The following is a 16,081-nucleotide window of genomic DNA, read 5'->3' on the forward strand; positions in this document are numbered from 1 at the left end:
ACATCTTTTATAATAACATTTCAAATTAGATGTTTACTTTTCAACTCAGCTTTACTACATTTATATATAGTGTAAACACAACTTTTAACTTCACTACAGTATATGGATTTTAACACTTCGGCTCTCTATAAGTGTTGAAGCTATTGGGTCTATGAAATAAGGTACCCTAGATTTAAACCAGAATTGACCTTGTTTCGTGTCCTCTTACAAGAGGTGTTAACGTTTAAGAGTGAGCCGAAATTTAAATACACACTTAAGTGATAGATATTAGGTACTCATTAGAATTATGAGGATACACAGGGAAATGTTAAACGATTAAACCTTTACAAATAACCTTCGCAATATCCCGCCAATTTGAACTACGTATTTCCGGTTTTTCTCACTGGCTGGTGGACCTGTGTTTAGATTAGAAAGTAAATTCGTCTCGGCTCGGAGAGGTAATATTTTGGTGTTCCCAACTTGTTTTTTTTGTATTGTTGGATAGATTATGTACAGAATTTATTCAAAATTGTTATCATAAGTGAATCATATTACAGCTCCCTATAAGTACTGGACGTAGGTTATGCTTTTGTAAACAGCGATTTCTTCCAAGACATCCAAGCCCGCCATCTATAGTTCAGTTTTACAAGTATAGTTTTCCCATTAACCCGGATCTTGAGTTAGGCTAACCTACGGAAGTTCCGGTTGATGATAATGGCTGTCAGACCGCCGTCAGTGTCGTGATTAGTGTGAAGCTTATTATCGCGTTATAATTTTGATTTAGAATGACTTATGTTAGGATCAATGTAACTAATCGCAATGGTTGCATGCCCACATTAAAGAGACATCTGAACACGATCTATGTGATATTAAAAGCACTTAACCGTAAGCAACTAAAAAAAACTTTTTGTAAAACTGAAAAATATTGACCAGCATCTTTCGCAAACGGAAGCATTGAAAAAATTTGTCACACTTAAAAAAGGAAAACAAATTTCTATGTCGACGCACATAACCTTTAATTAGTAATAAATAGGTCCAACTATCCCCGCTAAAAACCTTTAAATCGATCGGTGGAAGCTTAGCGCAGTGCTGTACTAGGGACACATTAAAAATATTCTAGCATGATGAAGGCTATTTTGATCATTTGAATTCGTATTAATTTTCTTTTCAACACAAGCGCTTAAAAATTGCGCGAAATACCTATAGACTGGCAATTATTTTTTAAAATCGGAAAAATAAATTGGACTTCTACTATTATATTCACAACCCAACACTTTGTATGGAACAACTTGTTTCCTACCGCGCTCTTCTCTCTCAAACCTTTCCTCATTGGCTACCAGCCTACCACTTACTTCCGTTTGCTTCGCCCGCTTATTAAAAATTACTTTCGCGCCAAAATCATTCCTCTGGTTTAGTTCACAAATTCACCGCTGCGTTTCGCATATACCCTTTTCTCTTCAGTGCTGGGAGACAATGCTGATGCACGGCGATGTTATATCGTCCAGTACTTCTAGGGAGCTGTAATATGATTCACTTCTGTTGTTATGGATAGAGCGGAATTGAGCATGAAGAATGCAAAAGATTTATATGATAGAGAAGTCGAGTCCGTACCAATTCCACGACCGTTAAGTGCTCAATATGTTCACCCTGAAAAATCAGAAGCAATTGAATCGTACAAGACAAAGAAACGTTTTAGAGTTGAAGAAAATTGAGGCGAATAAAGCCAGTCTCTCGATGTGGTAGTTTTAATAAGCTACACATCATTACATCCATTAATAAAAAAATAATACCAAAGATATATTGTCAGAATCATTTCACATTCGTCAAATTAGCTTCATCTTTACACGGTATCTGAGTTTTAAGTCATCATTGTCTTTAAACATTCTCACACTTAGGCCATGAGGATTGACTATAATACGAGAAATGTTATAGCGGATGTCATTCTCTCTTTAAAATAAGTATAGGACGTTAGCGTACCTTTATACCATAAATTGGGAATACTATTATAGTTTAACCAGAAGAAGTGTTAACGGAATTAGCCTCCTCGTTACACGGTATCTGAGTTTTAAGTCATCATTGTCTTTAAACATTCTCACACTTAGCCCATAAGAATTGTCTATAATACGAGAAATGTTATAGCGGATGTCATTCTCTCTTTAAAATAAGTATAGGAAGTTAGCATACCTTTATACCATAAATTAAGAATACAATTATAGTTTAACCAGAAGAAGTGTAATCAATTTGAGTATGATGTGGCTATTACGAGCCCAGCCCTTGTGACATTCTTGATTATTTTAATTTAGTCATTAATGCGTGGGTAACGAAATCCAGCATATTCTTCAGATGGAAATGCAGTTCTGATCTTCGTCAAAACGCAGCTAGGAATTGCGCGTCTTTGGCCCCGTCTCAAACGCTTGTGAATCCATCTGGTGAACTTGCGGTAAGCAGTGTAGCGGTACGTTCTAAATAAAAATTTAAGTGGTTAAATGCTAAGTTTGTTAGGACACATATGCATATAAATAAATTGGTGTAGTTGGTTTACCTGTGAATTGTAGCATCATTGCGTATAACGAAGTTGTTATAGCAACACTCATAAACTCCAGCCTCCAAGCCATAAATATTTAAATAAACATATTCTGTGCCTGGGTGCTGAGTAATGCAGGTGTGTTGCGCTTGGATTTTGTCCCACACTTTTCTTATCTCCTGGCAACAAATACTCTCTTCCACGGAGCTCATTGGAACACAAAACCCGCAAGTACACCTGGTTATTTAGAAGCAACGTTCATCACCAAACTTTGTTAACAATATGCTAGCCTTGATTAATTTAAATGCCTACCAGTTATTGTTGTTAAGTCGTTCATGCCCTTCTCTCTCTGGCTCCTCTACAAATTAGGTTAGGTCGCGCCTCAGGCTCGAACTGATAGGGTTCTGCACCTAGATTTTCATAGATCCTAGGCCTAGCAACTGTAGCCTCCCCTTCAGACTCGGACGAACCGCTTAAATTAATTGAAAAATCTGACAACACATCGACCAGAATATCCGACTCACTACTAGAGTTTGAAGACATAACAGGTAAAATTTCAGCTAAACTATCCGCTTCTTAAAAATCAAAACAGAATTGCTCCGTGATTGAAGACGACGCAGTGGAGCGCGGTCTGGCCGCCAACTGAAGATTTCGTTTCCCCGAGTCCCGACCTAAAAACCCTCTAGTGAAAGACAAGTATCTGACGTCATATACTTGTCTTTACTTTGGTAAAATGGCGGCCTAATTTGAAAAATGGGGGTAGAAACTTTATATATTCAAACTTATCTTACAAAAAAGTTATCTTAAAAGTTTGATATTTTTGGATTCTTTGAAAGAAATTCTATCTTTTGTTAAATTGATGAAAAGTTTTTCAAATAAAGCTGCTCATACCCTTTAAAAACGGGAGATAACGAAAATGTCGGAAATTTATGGCCACAAGAAAAAGAAAGATTGAGCAAAATGCAGTTAAATGTTTTAAGGACCGTTTCATTTCATACCATTTTCACAAGGAAAAATTTACTGTTTTTCAGAAATATAGTATTCCAACTTATTTGTAAAATGTATATTTTAATAAAAGGAAAAGTTTATTAGGGGAAAGTATGACACAAGGGAATATTTCAGCTACCCCAGACTCTCGTCGTAGTTGGCCGTTGAACTCGCGTAGAGTTACACCCCAGAACCTATGAGTCCCTTTGTGTTAATGTTAAAGTAACGCGGTTGTTCGTCTGCTATTTGTACTGCTAACTGTAATCCTAGCCAAAGACCTAACCAAGGTTGATTAAAAAGTTTGTTGGTGTATTTTCATTGTGATATCAAAAGTTTATTAGTGATATTTATGTTTTTTTGTTATGAAGTTTAAACGCGAATTCCGTGAATATGAATATTAGCGAAGTTTCGGACTTAATTTTTGAGAAAAGTAATGTGAACAACTTTACTTTTGGAACATTAGCTCAAGCATGAAGCTGCTTTACAGAGGGCAGAAAGCCTTCAAGGCCTGATTAAAAGATTATGGGATAGCTTTTTAAGCATTTTTGAGAAATATGTTAACAGAAATGCCACAAATAAGAAAATAACAAATGTAGAGAAAAATACCAGGACGTTAATAGACTGGTACACGTCCATATTAGAAGATTTTTCGCATCTTGTCAGCTTTTTAGAGTTTTGTGGAGGGGAAGATCAAAATGAAAAACTACAAGTCTTGCAAGCCTATGGAAAGATTGTTTTTGGTATAATGAAAGATCATCTACCGCATCGTCAAACAATAGTAAATGTAGGGAAGCCAAACGACCCAGCGGAGCTCAGAAAGGTTTGAAAGATCCCTATTGACAATTGGAGGGGGATGTATGGGAGAAATATGGAAAGTGGCAAGAAAGGAAATGATAAAAAATAAGCTCTCAAAAACCCAATTAAATAAGACCAAATATTGTACAATTATGTAATGAAATATCGGATGAACCACAAGGAAAAGAAAAATGTTAGATTTTCTGGCTTAAGAAAAAGGGATCGTGGCGGCTTTTTTTCCCCAAAACCTGAATTTCATGGATATTTAGTGGCGCTAAACAAGCGAATGAGGCTGGTACTTTGCCAAGAAGGAATTAAAGTTCACGGAAGACGACTTGCTCAATTAAGCATGAAAAAAAATAGTCTCTAAACAATGAACCCTTTGGGTATATCCAAAATAATTTACAAATTTTCAGGTTGCAAAAAACGAGGTTTTTGAAGATGCCACCTTGAAAGATGAATTTCTTCACGCTTGCGCCCGTATTGAGGGAAAGAAAAGCACATGAGAAAATTTAATATTTTTTAACGAGTGACAAAGAGAGATGCTGCATGCGTGCACAAATGAAACTATCACAGCACGGGATGCTAAAAGATCTGAAAAGAGGAAGTCATCTTCAAAAGGTTGCGCAAGCCTACGTAATAAACTGTTTGTGTTAACCTCCAAGGAAATTTACTCAAATGCTGAAACTGAAATCAAAACCAAAAACTTTAAGAACAAATCTAGTCAAGCTAAAACTAGTCAAGGCAAAAAGAGTCTATCAAAAACTACTCAAAAAACAACTCAAGCAAAACATAGTCCAGCTGAAACAAGGCAAGATAATGACAAAATTAGTAAAGCAAAAACGAATCAAGCCAAAAAGACTCCAGCAAAAACTACTCGAGTCAAAACATAGTCAAGCTAAAACTAGCCAAGATAAAGACGAAACTAGTCAAGCTAAAACTACACTTATTGAAATGGATAATTCAAGTACAAAATATGGTGAGGCTAAATTGAATCCGACTAAAGCTAAAAGAAAAACTACCGACGTAGAAATGAAAACTACAGGAAAGAAAAGAAAAACTAGTCAACTCAAAATGAAAGTTACCGAAAATGAAATGAAAACTTGTCAAGATAAAACTGATGGTGGAAAAACAATTGAACAACTGGGAAGTGGGAATCGTTCTTCCCGAAGACTGTCTTTGAAGCCGAAATACTTAGACGATTATGGATTTTAAACAGAAAATAATTTTATTACTTTCAATATTTGTTGTTATTTAAGATTTGAAAATTTTACACATTGTTTTCAAAAGTTTGCTTTACGTACAGTGGAGTATTTCTGTACCCTTTTCCAGAGTGGTGATGTCCAGGAACATCTTTCTTAGTCAACAGAGCTTAGCGGGAATAGGCAAAATTCTAGCTTGTTATTTTGACATTTGCGTTGAATTTATATTGGGAAAACAATGTCTCTACTGCACTGCCGTTTAATCGTTTTGGCATCAAGAAGTAAGTAGGTTATTCATTAATAAAATATTTAGCGAGCCCTTTAAACCCAAAGACAATTACACGCAACTGATCCCTAGTCTATAAAATAAAATTATTTTAAGTGAACTTACATTTAAAAGATGTGCTTATCATTTGGGTTAATATTTACCTGCCAAGAAATAAATTCTTTGCCTGGATACACCAGGTTATATTTGGGATATTTACCTTTATCAAAATAATATCAAAGACAAAAAAAATTAAAAAATTATTTTCTGCTAAAGTTTGCATGGCAAAGTCGATTATTTTTAAACTTTTTAAGTTTAAAAGCCATTGCTTAAAATAGCTTAGACCCTCCTCAAGGTTAGTTTTAAACTTGAAAGCATTCCATTTTCAAATATTATATTGCATGCTTTCAAATAATTATAAGCCTCCATGGTCTCCTTGTGATCTGTTGGTTGATCTCCATTGTCTGGATTAGCATATTCGTAAAGCTCAGACAAACGTCATCTTGCTAAAATTTAATTTAAAATAAGATTTCACACTCTTTACGTGTTAGCAATTTCAAACTTACTGGTTTTACATTCAGCTTGGTCCATGAGTCTCTAATTATGTAAGACTCTAACAGTTTCGGAATATAGCGAGGAATATCCTCATCTCGCCTTGCATCCTCCCTCTTCTTCATGTCAATGATTGTTTGCCACCCAAATGTGACTCCTTATTAGTGAAGGAACGTGCAACAGAAGGCTTAGAGGAAAACAACGCGTTGATCAAACTTTTCAGCTATTTAAAAAAATAGCAAATTTAAAGAGGTGCATCTACACACAGTAATTTTTTTTAATTTGGGTACCAGGTGATAATCCAATAAATTTTGTGGTTTAAGCGAAATGGGTTTCTAAACCACGGTTTAACTTCAATGTCTAAATCGTTGGTAACTGGATCAATTTTAGTACAATCGGCCCCAGTATAATTTTGAGTTAGTATAATTATACTCAAATTTGACCTTGCACCGTCGCATAGGCAAGCAGACACTTTCAAACCAACAGCATGTAGGGCACTTAAAACTTCAAATAGGCAAGCAGAAATAAAGTGAGTGTTGGTCGAACCCTCGGATGAAAAATAGGGACAAATTATGTCATAATCCGATGTTAGATCCCTCCACAAACACTGCAGGATGTAGCCTGCTTTAGGAATAGTTTCCTCGGTGCTTAACTGATCCTAAATATCATCCAAGGTTGCTAACTGTTCTGGAGACATTGCTAAACCAACGAAATGGTTAATTTTTTAATTAATCCAGTGGAACAACGGATGAGCAGAGATTTTTAAAGGAGAACGCTACATTGGCTATTTTGTCTACTGTTGAAATTTTTTCCTCAGTAAATGGAATTGTTCTTGAAAAAGCGGAGATATGCAATTTTTTGAATAAATTTAGAGGGAATAGATCGATTAAGAGTAAAATCAGTTGATTGAATTAAATATTGATTAAGGATTAAACTGCTAAAAATACATTTCAATATCTGAACTTCAGTCAATTGATAAACCTCACTCATATCGTTGGTTTTTTCGGTCTTGGTCCAAACAAAGACGTTTTTGTATAATGTAATTGCATGAGATGAGGCCTATACGCTAAACCCAAATTTAATGAGACTGTTTTCAAAAAACAAGCTTACATTCCACAAAAGGGTTTTCAACTATAGGTTATGATTAATAATGTTTATTTTTATTCATATTAATAAAAAAAACTTAAGCAACGTTTTCTTTGATAATAGACTTTCGAGAGCCCGGAGAATATCTGAAAATTACTTTCGAATATTAGCGAGTAGCTTTCGAATCATTCTCAAACCAATTCAAGGCTATCCAGAAAACATCGAAAAAATTGTGTTGTGCATTTGTACCTTGAACAACAGCATATTGAGAGACCAGTCACTAGAAAACAAAAAGAAGACAAAAGATGACAGTAGCAATGATGACAGTACTCATTATGAAGTCAACCATAAAGAAAAAGGACAACCGCAGAATGATGGACCAGAGTTGAGGAGGTTAGGCCATCAAGGATGTCGTTCATCGTAAGAGGCCGAAGATATACGCAAAGAGTTTGAGTTAGTTTTGCAACGAAGGCGTGTATGAAAAGCAATGGAGCAGGCTGTACAATTATAAAATCTCATGAACTCATTTGATTGTCCAGGAAAAAGCCTTGTTATGCTATAGCTGGAAAGGCTTATTTCTTTTAATCAAAACAAGGTTTGTGGAAAATTTACAAACCCTAATGAACATTGCTTAATTTTATTCATTTATTGTAAAAAAATTGGCACCATTTTGTTCATCCAAAACTCGTTTTATGTTTATTTTCAAAAATTCTCCGCATAAGGTCTAATTTTAATTCATCCGAATCTCAAGGTTATAAAATCCCTAACTGTGATGCTATGAACGACGCAAATGTGTCATGCTCATTAGTTACTACTGGCTGTTTTGCTTTGGAGGGGATTTGAGGCATTCTAGTGCTTCTTCAAGAAATGCATCAGACAATGAACCATTATGGCCTTTTCTTTTCGTCCCAACTATATTTTTATCTCCACTAGAGGATGTCCTGCTGCTGCTGCCGCTGCTAGAGGTCGAGGGTGGATTAACATGAGACATTTCATCCCTTGATTCTTCAATCTGATTAATTGGGGGTTCCATTATTTCATCATCATGAAAGTTCCAAGAGTTATATCAGCCGTGATCTGTCAATAATTAAAACAAGACTTCAAAATATGTTGTAGAGATGTTACATATCTATGTCCATACAGTAACGGGTTCCACTGATTCCAAATCTAAGTTTGTTCTTCCTAACCTCGGTTCAAGAGAGCTTTCAAAAACCCCAGATCGGAGAAATATTCCCATTTAGGGTTGTATACATCGTCACGTCCAGCCCCACTCTTTTTCGAATGGGTAACTTTTGTATATTCCCTTAGAAAATAAGTTCGAAGAATTTCCCATCTTGATTTCGCTTCTGCAACTGAAGTAAACAATGAAAAGATTTAAACATTATGGATTTTCTTTCAATGGCATGCGTACCGTTCTTGGAACATGCAGAAATGGTGAGGGCCAGTGGCCAAAAGGGTTAGTGTACTTCTTTAAAAACAGTGATTACGGTAGGGGGTTCCTGGTCCCTGGACCAGTTTAGTTATTTTAAACATCAGGGGTCACTGGCACCGTGGCACGGAGGGCAACTTTAAAGAAAAAGCTTATTTCCAAGACAGATGTGCACCCAATATCATGCATTTTTTACCTGTTCAACCAATACATATTGATATTTCTGTGAAAACGCGATCTCGAAGACCGGCTTTCTTGTAATTGGCGTGTTTAGAATTGAAAACAAATTCGTTCTCTCTCACCGTATCAATTACCTGTCTCGAGTTGTGGGAATGCCAATAGAATTTCTAGATGTTTGAATCAAGTTAAGATGTTTGGCGGAACAGTACATAATAATAAAACATTTTTATGCACGATCTTACCTCTTTTTTATTCCCAGTAGCCATATTATCCTATATTTCTCTCCTCTAAAAGTTAAGCCTAGGCTCTTTTCCTTTTTTGTGTAGCGGTAATGTTTGTATTCGAGCAGTAGATCCCAAACGCTCCGTTTACGTTACTGATAACGTGATAATTTTGAGCATAATGATTGGCTCTGACTTTGGTCCGTCCGACTGCAATCGCCTAGCCACCCGATTAAAATTGGGTCCAATCCGTCACTACAGTCAGGTTTACTACAACATTCACATTACATGACAACTCCGGCCGATTTGTCACGCTGCGTAAGTCAGCTGACCAAAATTGGGTAGTCTGAACGGGGCATAACTTTGATTTTGGAAACACAAGAAAATTTGGATCTGAAAAAAGAGGTTTGTTTTTTAATTACTTTTACTGAAGTTTAATCTAACTAAAATAATGCTTTTTAGATAACTCCTTAAATATTCATGTTGCCCACGACAACTCTTACAGCAATGTTACTTCTGAAAAAGACAAGTTAAATATTGAAAGAAGCCAACAAAATATCGCTATGAATCCTTTCCGATTCATTATTTGTGGTACCACTCGAAGGGCTAGTTTTCAAGTTTTGGGAGTAGAAACGTCGTTCATATCTTGTGCCATCACTCCAAGCTTGTTTATTTTTGATATTTTTCGATTAATTTGGAAGAAATGGATATTCCCTCGCAGTCAGCGTATATAGGGTCTTTGCGCGTGACGTCAGTTTCCGTCCCCTTTCTCCCTTTACGAGATTTTCTCTCCGTCGACTGCTCGCTCACTACGCCGCCATATTGACTGGCCTCAGTGGACTGTTAATAGGGTGGTTAGAGTTATACGGCCTGCAATAAGTTTCGTTACAGTTGAGTTGAATTAAAACTAAGCGGTTATTTAAAATGGGAGGCGGTATTTATTGTATGGTGAAGGAATGTAACGAAAATTCGCGGAATCGGAAGTAAAATAAGTTGTCGTTTTTTAAAATACCAGCTGTACTTAGGCACCAAGGCCCAATTGCGTTAGACTTATCAAAAAAGCGTAGGCATCTTTGGATTACTAGAATAGAAAGAAAAGAGTTATTTAGAATAATCTTTTCGCCTAATAAACGAGGCCCACACGTATGTTCAACACATTTTCTTTCAGGTAAGAGCCTATTAATTGTAAGAGTAATCTTAATTAGTAAGTTAATATAATTGAACATTTACAGGAAAACCATAAGCGATGTTCGTTCAAACCAATCCAGATTGGGCACCAAGTTTGTTTTTAGGCAAAAAGAATTTAAAAAATCCCAATATGATTTATTAACGTTGAAAAAGAATGCTTAGTCGAAAATTAAGGATTGAAACCATGTATCAGTCTAATGACAGTCTTCATTGACAACGGAAAACGTTCTTGGTGATAAAGATGGTAATGTTGTTTTAATAATAATAATAAAATGCATTTATTTTGGAACAATCTTAAAATAAACTCAGAAATATGAAATTAGAATAATTTTATAGATATTAGAGCCATGGAAACTTCTACAGAAAGTGAAAGTACCCTAGATTTGACTGAAGCGCCACCTCTAATAGGCTACCGTATTATTATAGTTCCAAAAGTCGCCGCTACGCCTCGGTGGCGTTGATCAGGAATAAGGCCAATTATGCAAGAGGTTAGGCGCCTAACCTCTTGCACAATTGGACCTAAATTTTAAAACGGGGGAATGAATGAAGGGGTCTACAGTTGTCCAATAGAGCTGCATCATTACGTGAAATACTCTCCTTTTCACGCTCCTTAGTTCTGCCTATTTTCTTTATTCTTTATAAAAGAACGGAAACTTCTTCGCTTCATTCGGCTCGTTGCCTCTCATGTGTTAAACATGTCCGACTTTTCACCAAAACCTGCTTTGAATTTCTCAAGTAAAGTCAAATTGGACGCCATAATAGTGGTTACTACCAGTTGGAACATATGGGCTTCAAAGAAATCCCCTGCGATGGGATTTCCCTTGATTGTCGCGAAAGATAGGGTAAAAAGCACTCTAAAAGGTTAGTGCTACTTCCAAACTGTTAGTGACGTTTACTTAATAAGGCGTGCGATGTTGTTGTAAAACTAGCTTTCTTCTTGGAGGACGAAACAATTTGCTTCAGATGAATACTTAACATTGTGACAACGTGTCTCGAAAAAGCTATTAATCGCCTGGGCTATTCTGTAACGTTTTCGCGAGAACGTCAAAGAGTAGGAACGTTTACACAACATAAGGACGTTTGTTTCATTTGCTTGAGAGACTTTCGGCCGTTGAGCAATTATTTGCAATGGAGTTGGAAGACGCTGTGAGATGTACAAGTGTGCGTTTTTTGTTCTTGTCATTTTCAATAGGTCAAAGCCATTTGATTGAATATTTTGAAACGAACTCATTGAATATTAACTTGCAAGATAGCAGCGTAATCGTTGAATTATTATATCACGTAGCAATTGATAATTATCCGACGGAAGAGGAAACTTACCTTTTGTGGTCGTTGAATGGATTAAAAGCTGCGGGTATTGTTTAACCATACTAAGAATATTTCCCAAATTGCTTGGGAAATTTTGGAAACTTCTATTACAACGTTAACATTCCTTTCATCGAACAAAATTCGGTGGTTACGTTTTTAAAAATGTACTCAAAATGTAATTCGTATGTTCATGCAAATCCAGAGCCCCCTATTCAGGAACTTATGTGCCTCGCATCTATTTCTTAAAGGCGCCACCATGGGTTTTCAGAAGAAAACAAAAAATCATCCAAGAAAATGTAAAAGGAGGTTGAAACAGTTTTCAAGCAAACAGATTTGCTAAATCGTATTTTGACCGACTTTCCTGTAGAGTGTACGGGCTTTGCTCGATTAGAAGCAATCTACGCGGCGAAAGAGTTTGAATAGGTTACAGTAGTAGCTAGAAGATGCCAAATGAAGTTCAGGAATATTAATCTAAACACGTCAAACCCACTTTACGTCATAAAAGGTGCTACGTTAAAGCTCTGGTGCGAAGCCATATTCAAACCGTACATTAATTTGGTCACATATCATTTGGAAAGACTATCGCAGATGCTCAATAGTAACAACACAGACTTTTTAAATATCACAGCCAGTAATGTTAACTATCATCGACATAAACTTAAGCATACAGTAAATGATAGTTTCAATTTTCAGATGAAATAATGACCGTTGAAGCGGGAGAAGCTCTTTTGCCTCATTTTCTATACGGACGCTCGGCCAGAACCAACGTAGCATCAGGTAACGACTATTTATTTTGCAAAGAATTGAGGGCTTACCTTGCGCACGTTCCACGAAAGTACATTTCCGGACATTCGCAAAAACTTTCGGGTCGACGATGGCAATAAACTAGTTTACTTGTGTTAGTTCGATTATTCGCAACACATGGATTCAAAGGGATTTCGAAATTTTATTAACTTTTCTAAAGTGTTTCAACTTACCGCCGACATAAATAACAACCATAGTAGCACATCCCTGTGCCTCTACATACTAGAAATAAGTTGCCACTGCGTAATAGAGACTTTCGGGAATTATATTAGGGGCTTGCCACGATTATCGAAAACAGCCGTCGTTTTAACAAAGTTTCCCAATTATGTTATTGTAAATTCTTTCGCATTTGGTTATATTTTTTCTCATTGGACAGTTCGTTTTTCACTCATGTTGCCGGTGTTATTTGGCTACGTAAATTGGTTTTACAATATCTTAGTCCTTCGGATAAGTACCGATTATCTCTAAAAGTAGGCACAACTATTGAAACGGAACTTTACAAGTAAGAGAGTGGATTGTTCCAGGGTGACCACTCTTCCTATATTTCCTATTTTTTCCTATATATTTAAGTCCTTCCTATTTTCTCCTATAATTTTATGATAATTCCTATATTCTCCTATAATTGGAAAATTCTAATGCATACGACGAGACTGTCGGCGTTTTAATAGGCAGCTACTCAAAATTGAAAACAAAAACCACCATATGCTCCTAAATTTAACCAGCCTAAAGGTGTTGAACCAGCTCCTAAAAAAAACAAAAATAAATAGTTGTGATAGTAACAGTATGTGATAATTTATCGCTCATATATGTGAGGTGAAATGTTCTGTTTGCAATAAAAATATGGTTCCTACTTTTTAATATATGAATATCATTTTTCCAAAAGAAATGCACCCCATTTATCTTATATTTTTCAGTAATTTCCTCCTATATTTTCCTATATTTTACGCCAATTTCCTCCTATATCTTCCTATATTTCCAGGATAAATTTTTTATATTTCCTTTAAAGGAATTTACAATTTTGAGTGGTCACCCTGTTGTTCTTCCCATTAGCACCCGATATAATTTACGTTGTTACGGCTGTCGGATGTATGGAACGTTTGGAAGGAACCATTTCTTTATGGAGTAAGGCTGTTGTACTTATAGATCGAAAATTTAACAATCAGAATTTAAAAAAGCTATGCGTGTGTATGGCTAAATTAAATTTGAAAGGTTTAGGAAATTTTGACTATAACGGAATTCTAATTGAAGCGAAAGTCCTGAAAGTATTTGGCATATTCAAAAGATTTATATAGCGCGCAATTAATCCTTTTAGGATGATATCTACATAGAGGCTTCTTATCGCATATGGGGATATGGCTCAACTTGGGACAACCCTCGTCCTCTAGATTTCTAACTTTTCAGGGTTGGCAAAAATCCGGATAATTTGAATAAAATCCAGACCAGTGGTTTTTATTGGATTAAACCGGATTTTATTGGATTTATCCGGATTTTTTAAAAAACGAGTCATTTTAGGTTTTTTGAAGGCAAAGTACTTCTGTTTAGCTCTTATTTGGGTTTTGGGGCACTCCCCGACCCCTAGCCCAGGTTAAAATACAAAATCGTCTTCTAGTTTAACTGCTAAAATATTTTCATGAAATCTATTTCTTTCCTGAGTGCACGAGCCTAACACTAGCGCGGCTCCAGTAGATCCCTCAAAAGGGGACTTTCCTTCTAAACTCCGGGTTTGGCTTGGCAAAGGCTAGTGGGCGGGATTTATACATGGACGTATAAATCCCGCCCACAAATGCCTCTAGCTTTCCCAGGCCAAGACTGGAGTTCGTAAGGAAAGTCAACTTGTAGGGGATCCACTGGAACCACGTTATGCTTTAAGTTCGAGTAATACTGGTAATATATTGTAAGCTGTAACTGGACAGTAACTGCTAACATAACTATTAGTTTTATCATTTATAATATCATGTAATTTTTAGTTATCGCTTCATATATTTTTGCCTTGTTTCTGGTTGTATTTTAATTATTTTTATGGCACAAAATTGATTTTTTCCCCATTCATAATTAAGCCGGATATTTTAGGTGGATTTTTTTAAGTGGATTAATCCGGATTAAACCAGGTGGTTTAAACCGGACTGGATAGGTAGTTGCCAACCCTGTAACTTTTTCCCTAAGAGTTTGGAGAATATTTTACATTTTTCAGTTCCCTTGGTGTAAAAGTTTGATTGATTTGAAGATATTTCGGCGGCTATTTTCAGCAAATCTGCTAGAGGAATTTCACCATCCTCCCCCTGCAGTCCACAAATGTTTTGCATTATCCATGAATCTGTTCTATTATCTTTGTAATTACATGATACGGGGTAGATTCCTTGAAATGGAAAACATCTCCTTTTCCCGTCTCTGTGTCATAGAAGGCCAGCTCTTTCACAACGTATTCACCATCCACCCGTAGGAAATTTCCTTCAATAACACAGGCCATGTTAACTATTTTACAGAAAATAATACTAAATTAATACGAATCACCCACAAATAAGATAGCGATATTTACTTACATCGTTAGATTTTTCTTCGGGTTGAATATAATTGAGTACTTTACATTTAAAAATGTTGTAGCTTTTATATCAAACTTTATTTTATCTTACAAAGATGACAACAGTCTGTTCATTGAATTCTAGTACAACTGTTCTCAAACCCTCACCCATACTAATGTCTATGGGGATTTAACATGTGAAAGCCACCACGATCCCACCTCAATTCCACCTCATAAGTTTTCTCTTACCCCTACTTATATCGCATTACTTATTTATCGTATTTTATTTAATTATATTTATTTACTTTAAATAAATGAAATAAATAGGACTATGGTAAGTAAAAAGTAAAGTTTTGAGGAAAACCGAAGGATAAAGAGACTTTTAGAGTAGTGGTTTGTATGTTTTATTTTCCTAACGTTACATTTTTTATTGTTAAATTTTTCCATTTCACGTTTATTCAATGTCCGAGTCTTCTTCCGCCCCAATTCAGTCACAAAAATATGCGAGAAATCTAGAAGTAAAGATTAAATATTAAATGAATGATTCTCACTAAATTCATTAATAAAAATTACTGAATTCTATGCCTTTTCGGAAAGCATATAGTGACTACTTCCACTTAAACCTAGAAGAAAATATATTTTTTCTACGCCCATTGAAACGTATTCTCAATTGGTTCTATCGGAAGCGTTTTTGCTTGAGAATGGGTAAGTTTTACTGATTCGACTAATAGTTTTGTAGCATCCTATTAGGGAAGGCACTCAGCGTCGCCCGTCAGCTCATCGGGATATTTTTTTTTACTTTACACGCAGACATTATTCTATAAAAAAGGGTTTTTAAATACCTGGCCGCCATTTTAAATGATGGCGACAAATCGAACCTGAAAAACCATTCAGCCCGTCTATAGCTTAAAGGAATCCAGTGTACTAAATATTTGTGAAATAGGTTGAAACGCGCGGACTTTTTTGCGAAGAGAAGGAAAAGAACAGGAAAAAACAAGAGAATTTCTCTTGAAAAAATATAGGTTGCAAATGCTTTGAAAGTA

The 16,081-nt window shown here is 35.8% G+C and overlaps 1 protein-coding gene across 1 annotated transcript; it reads right to left on the bottom strand.

Annotated features, from left to right (window-relative positions):
* Window positions 1-2,278: 2,278 nt before the first annotated feature.
* On the bottom strand, window positions 2,279-8,381 carry LOC149705416 (uncharacterized). Its single transcript, XM_089864049.1, has 2 exons — window positions 8,269-8,381; window positions 2,279-2,441 (listed from the first exon to the last, which is right to left on the bottom strand). The coding sequence occupies exons 1-2, from the start codon at window positions 8,379-8,381 to the stop codon at window positions 2,279-2,281; spliced, it is 276 nt and encodes a 91-aa protein (XP_089720175.1).
* Between the last annotated feature and the right edge of the window lie 7,700 nt (window positions 8,382-16,081).

This window comes from Phalangium opilio, unplaced genomic scaffold (genome assembly GCF_054372755.1).
Source record: "Phalangium opilio isolate 3A_F unplaced genomic scaffold, DU_Popi_V2 ptg000013l_1, whole genome shotgun sequence".
In the NCBI taxonomy this organism is placed as follows: Eukaryota; Metazoa; Arthropoda; class Arachnida; order Opiliones; family Phalangiidae; genus Phalangium; species Phalangium opilio.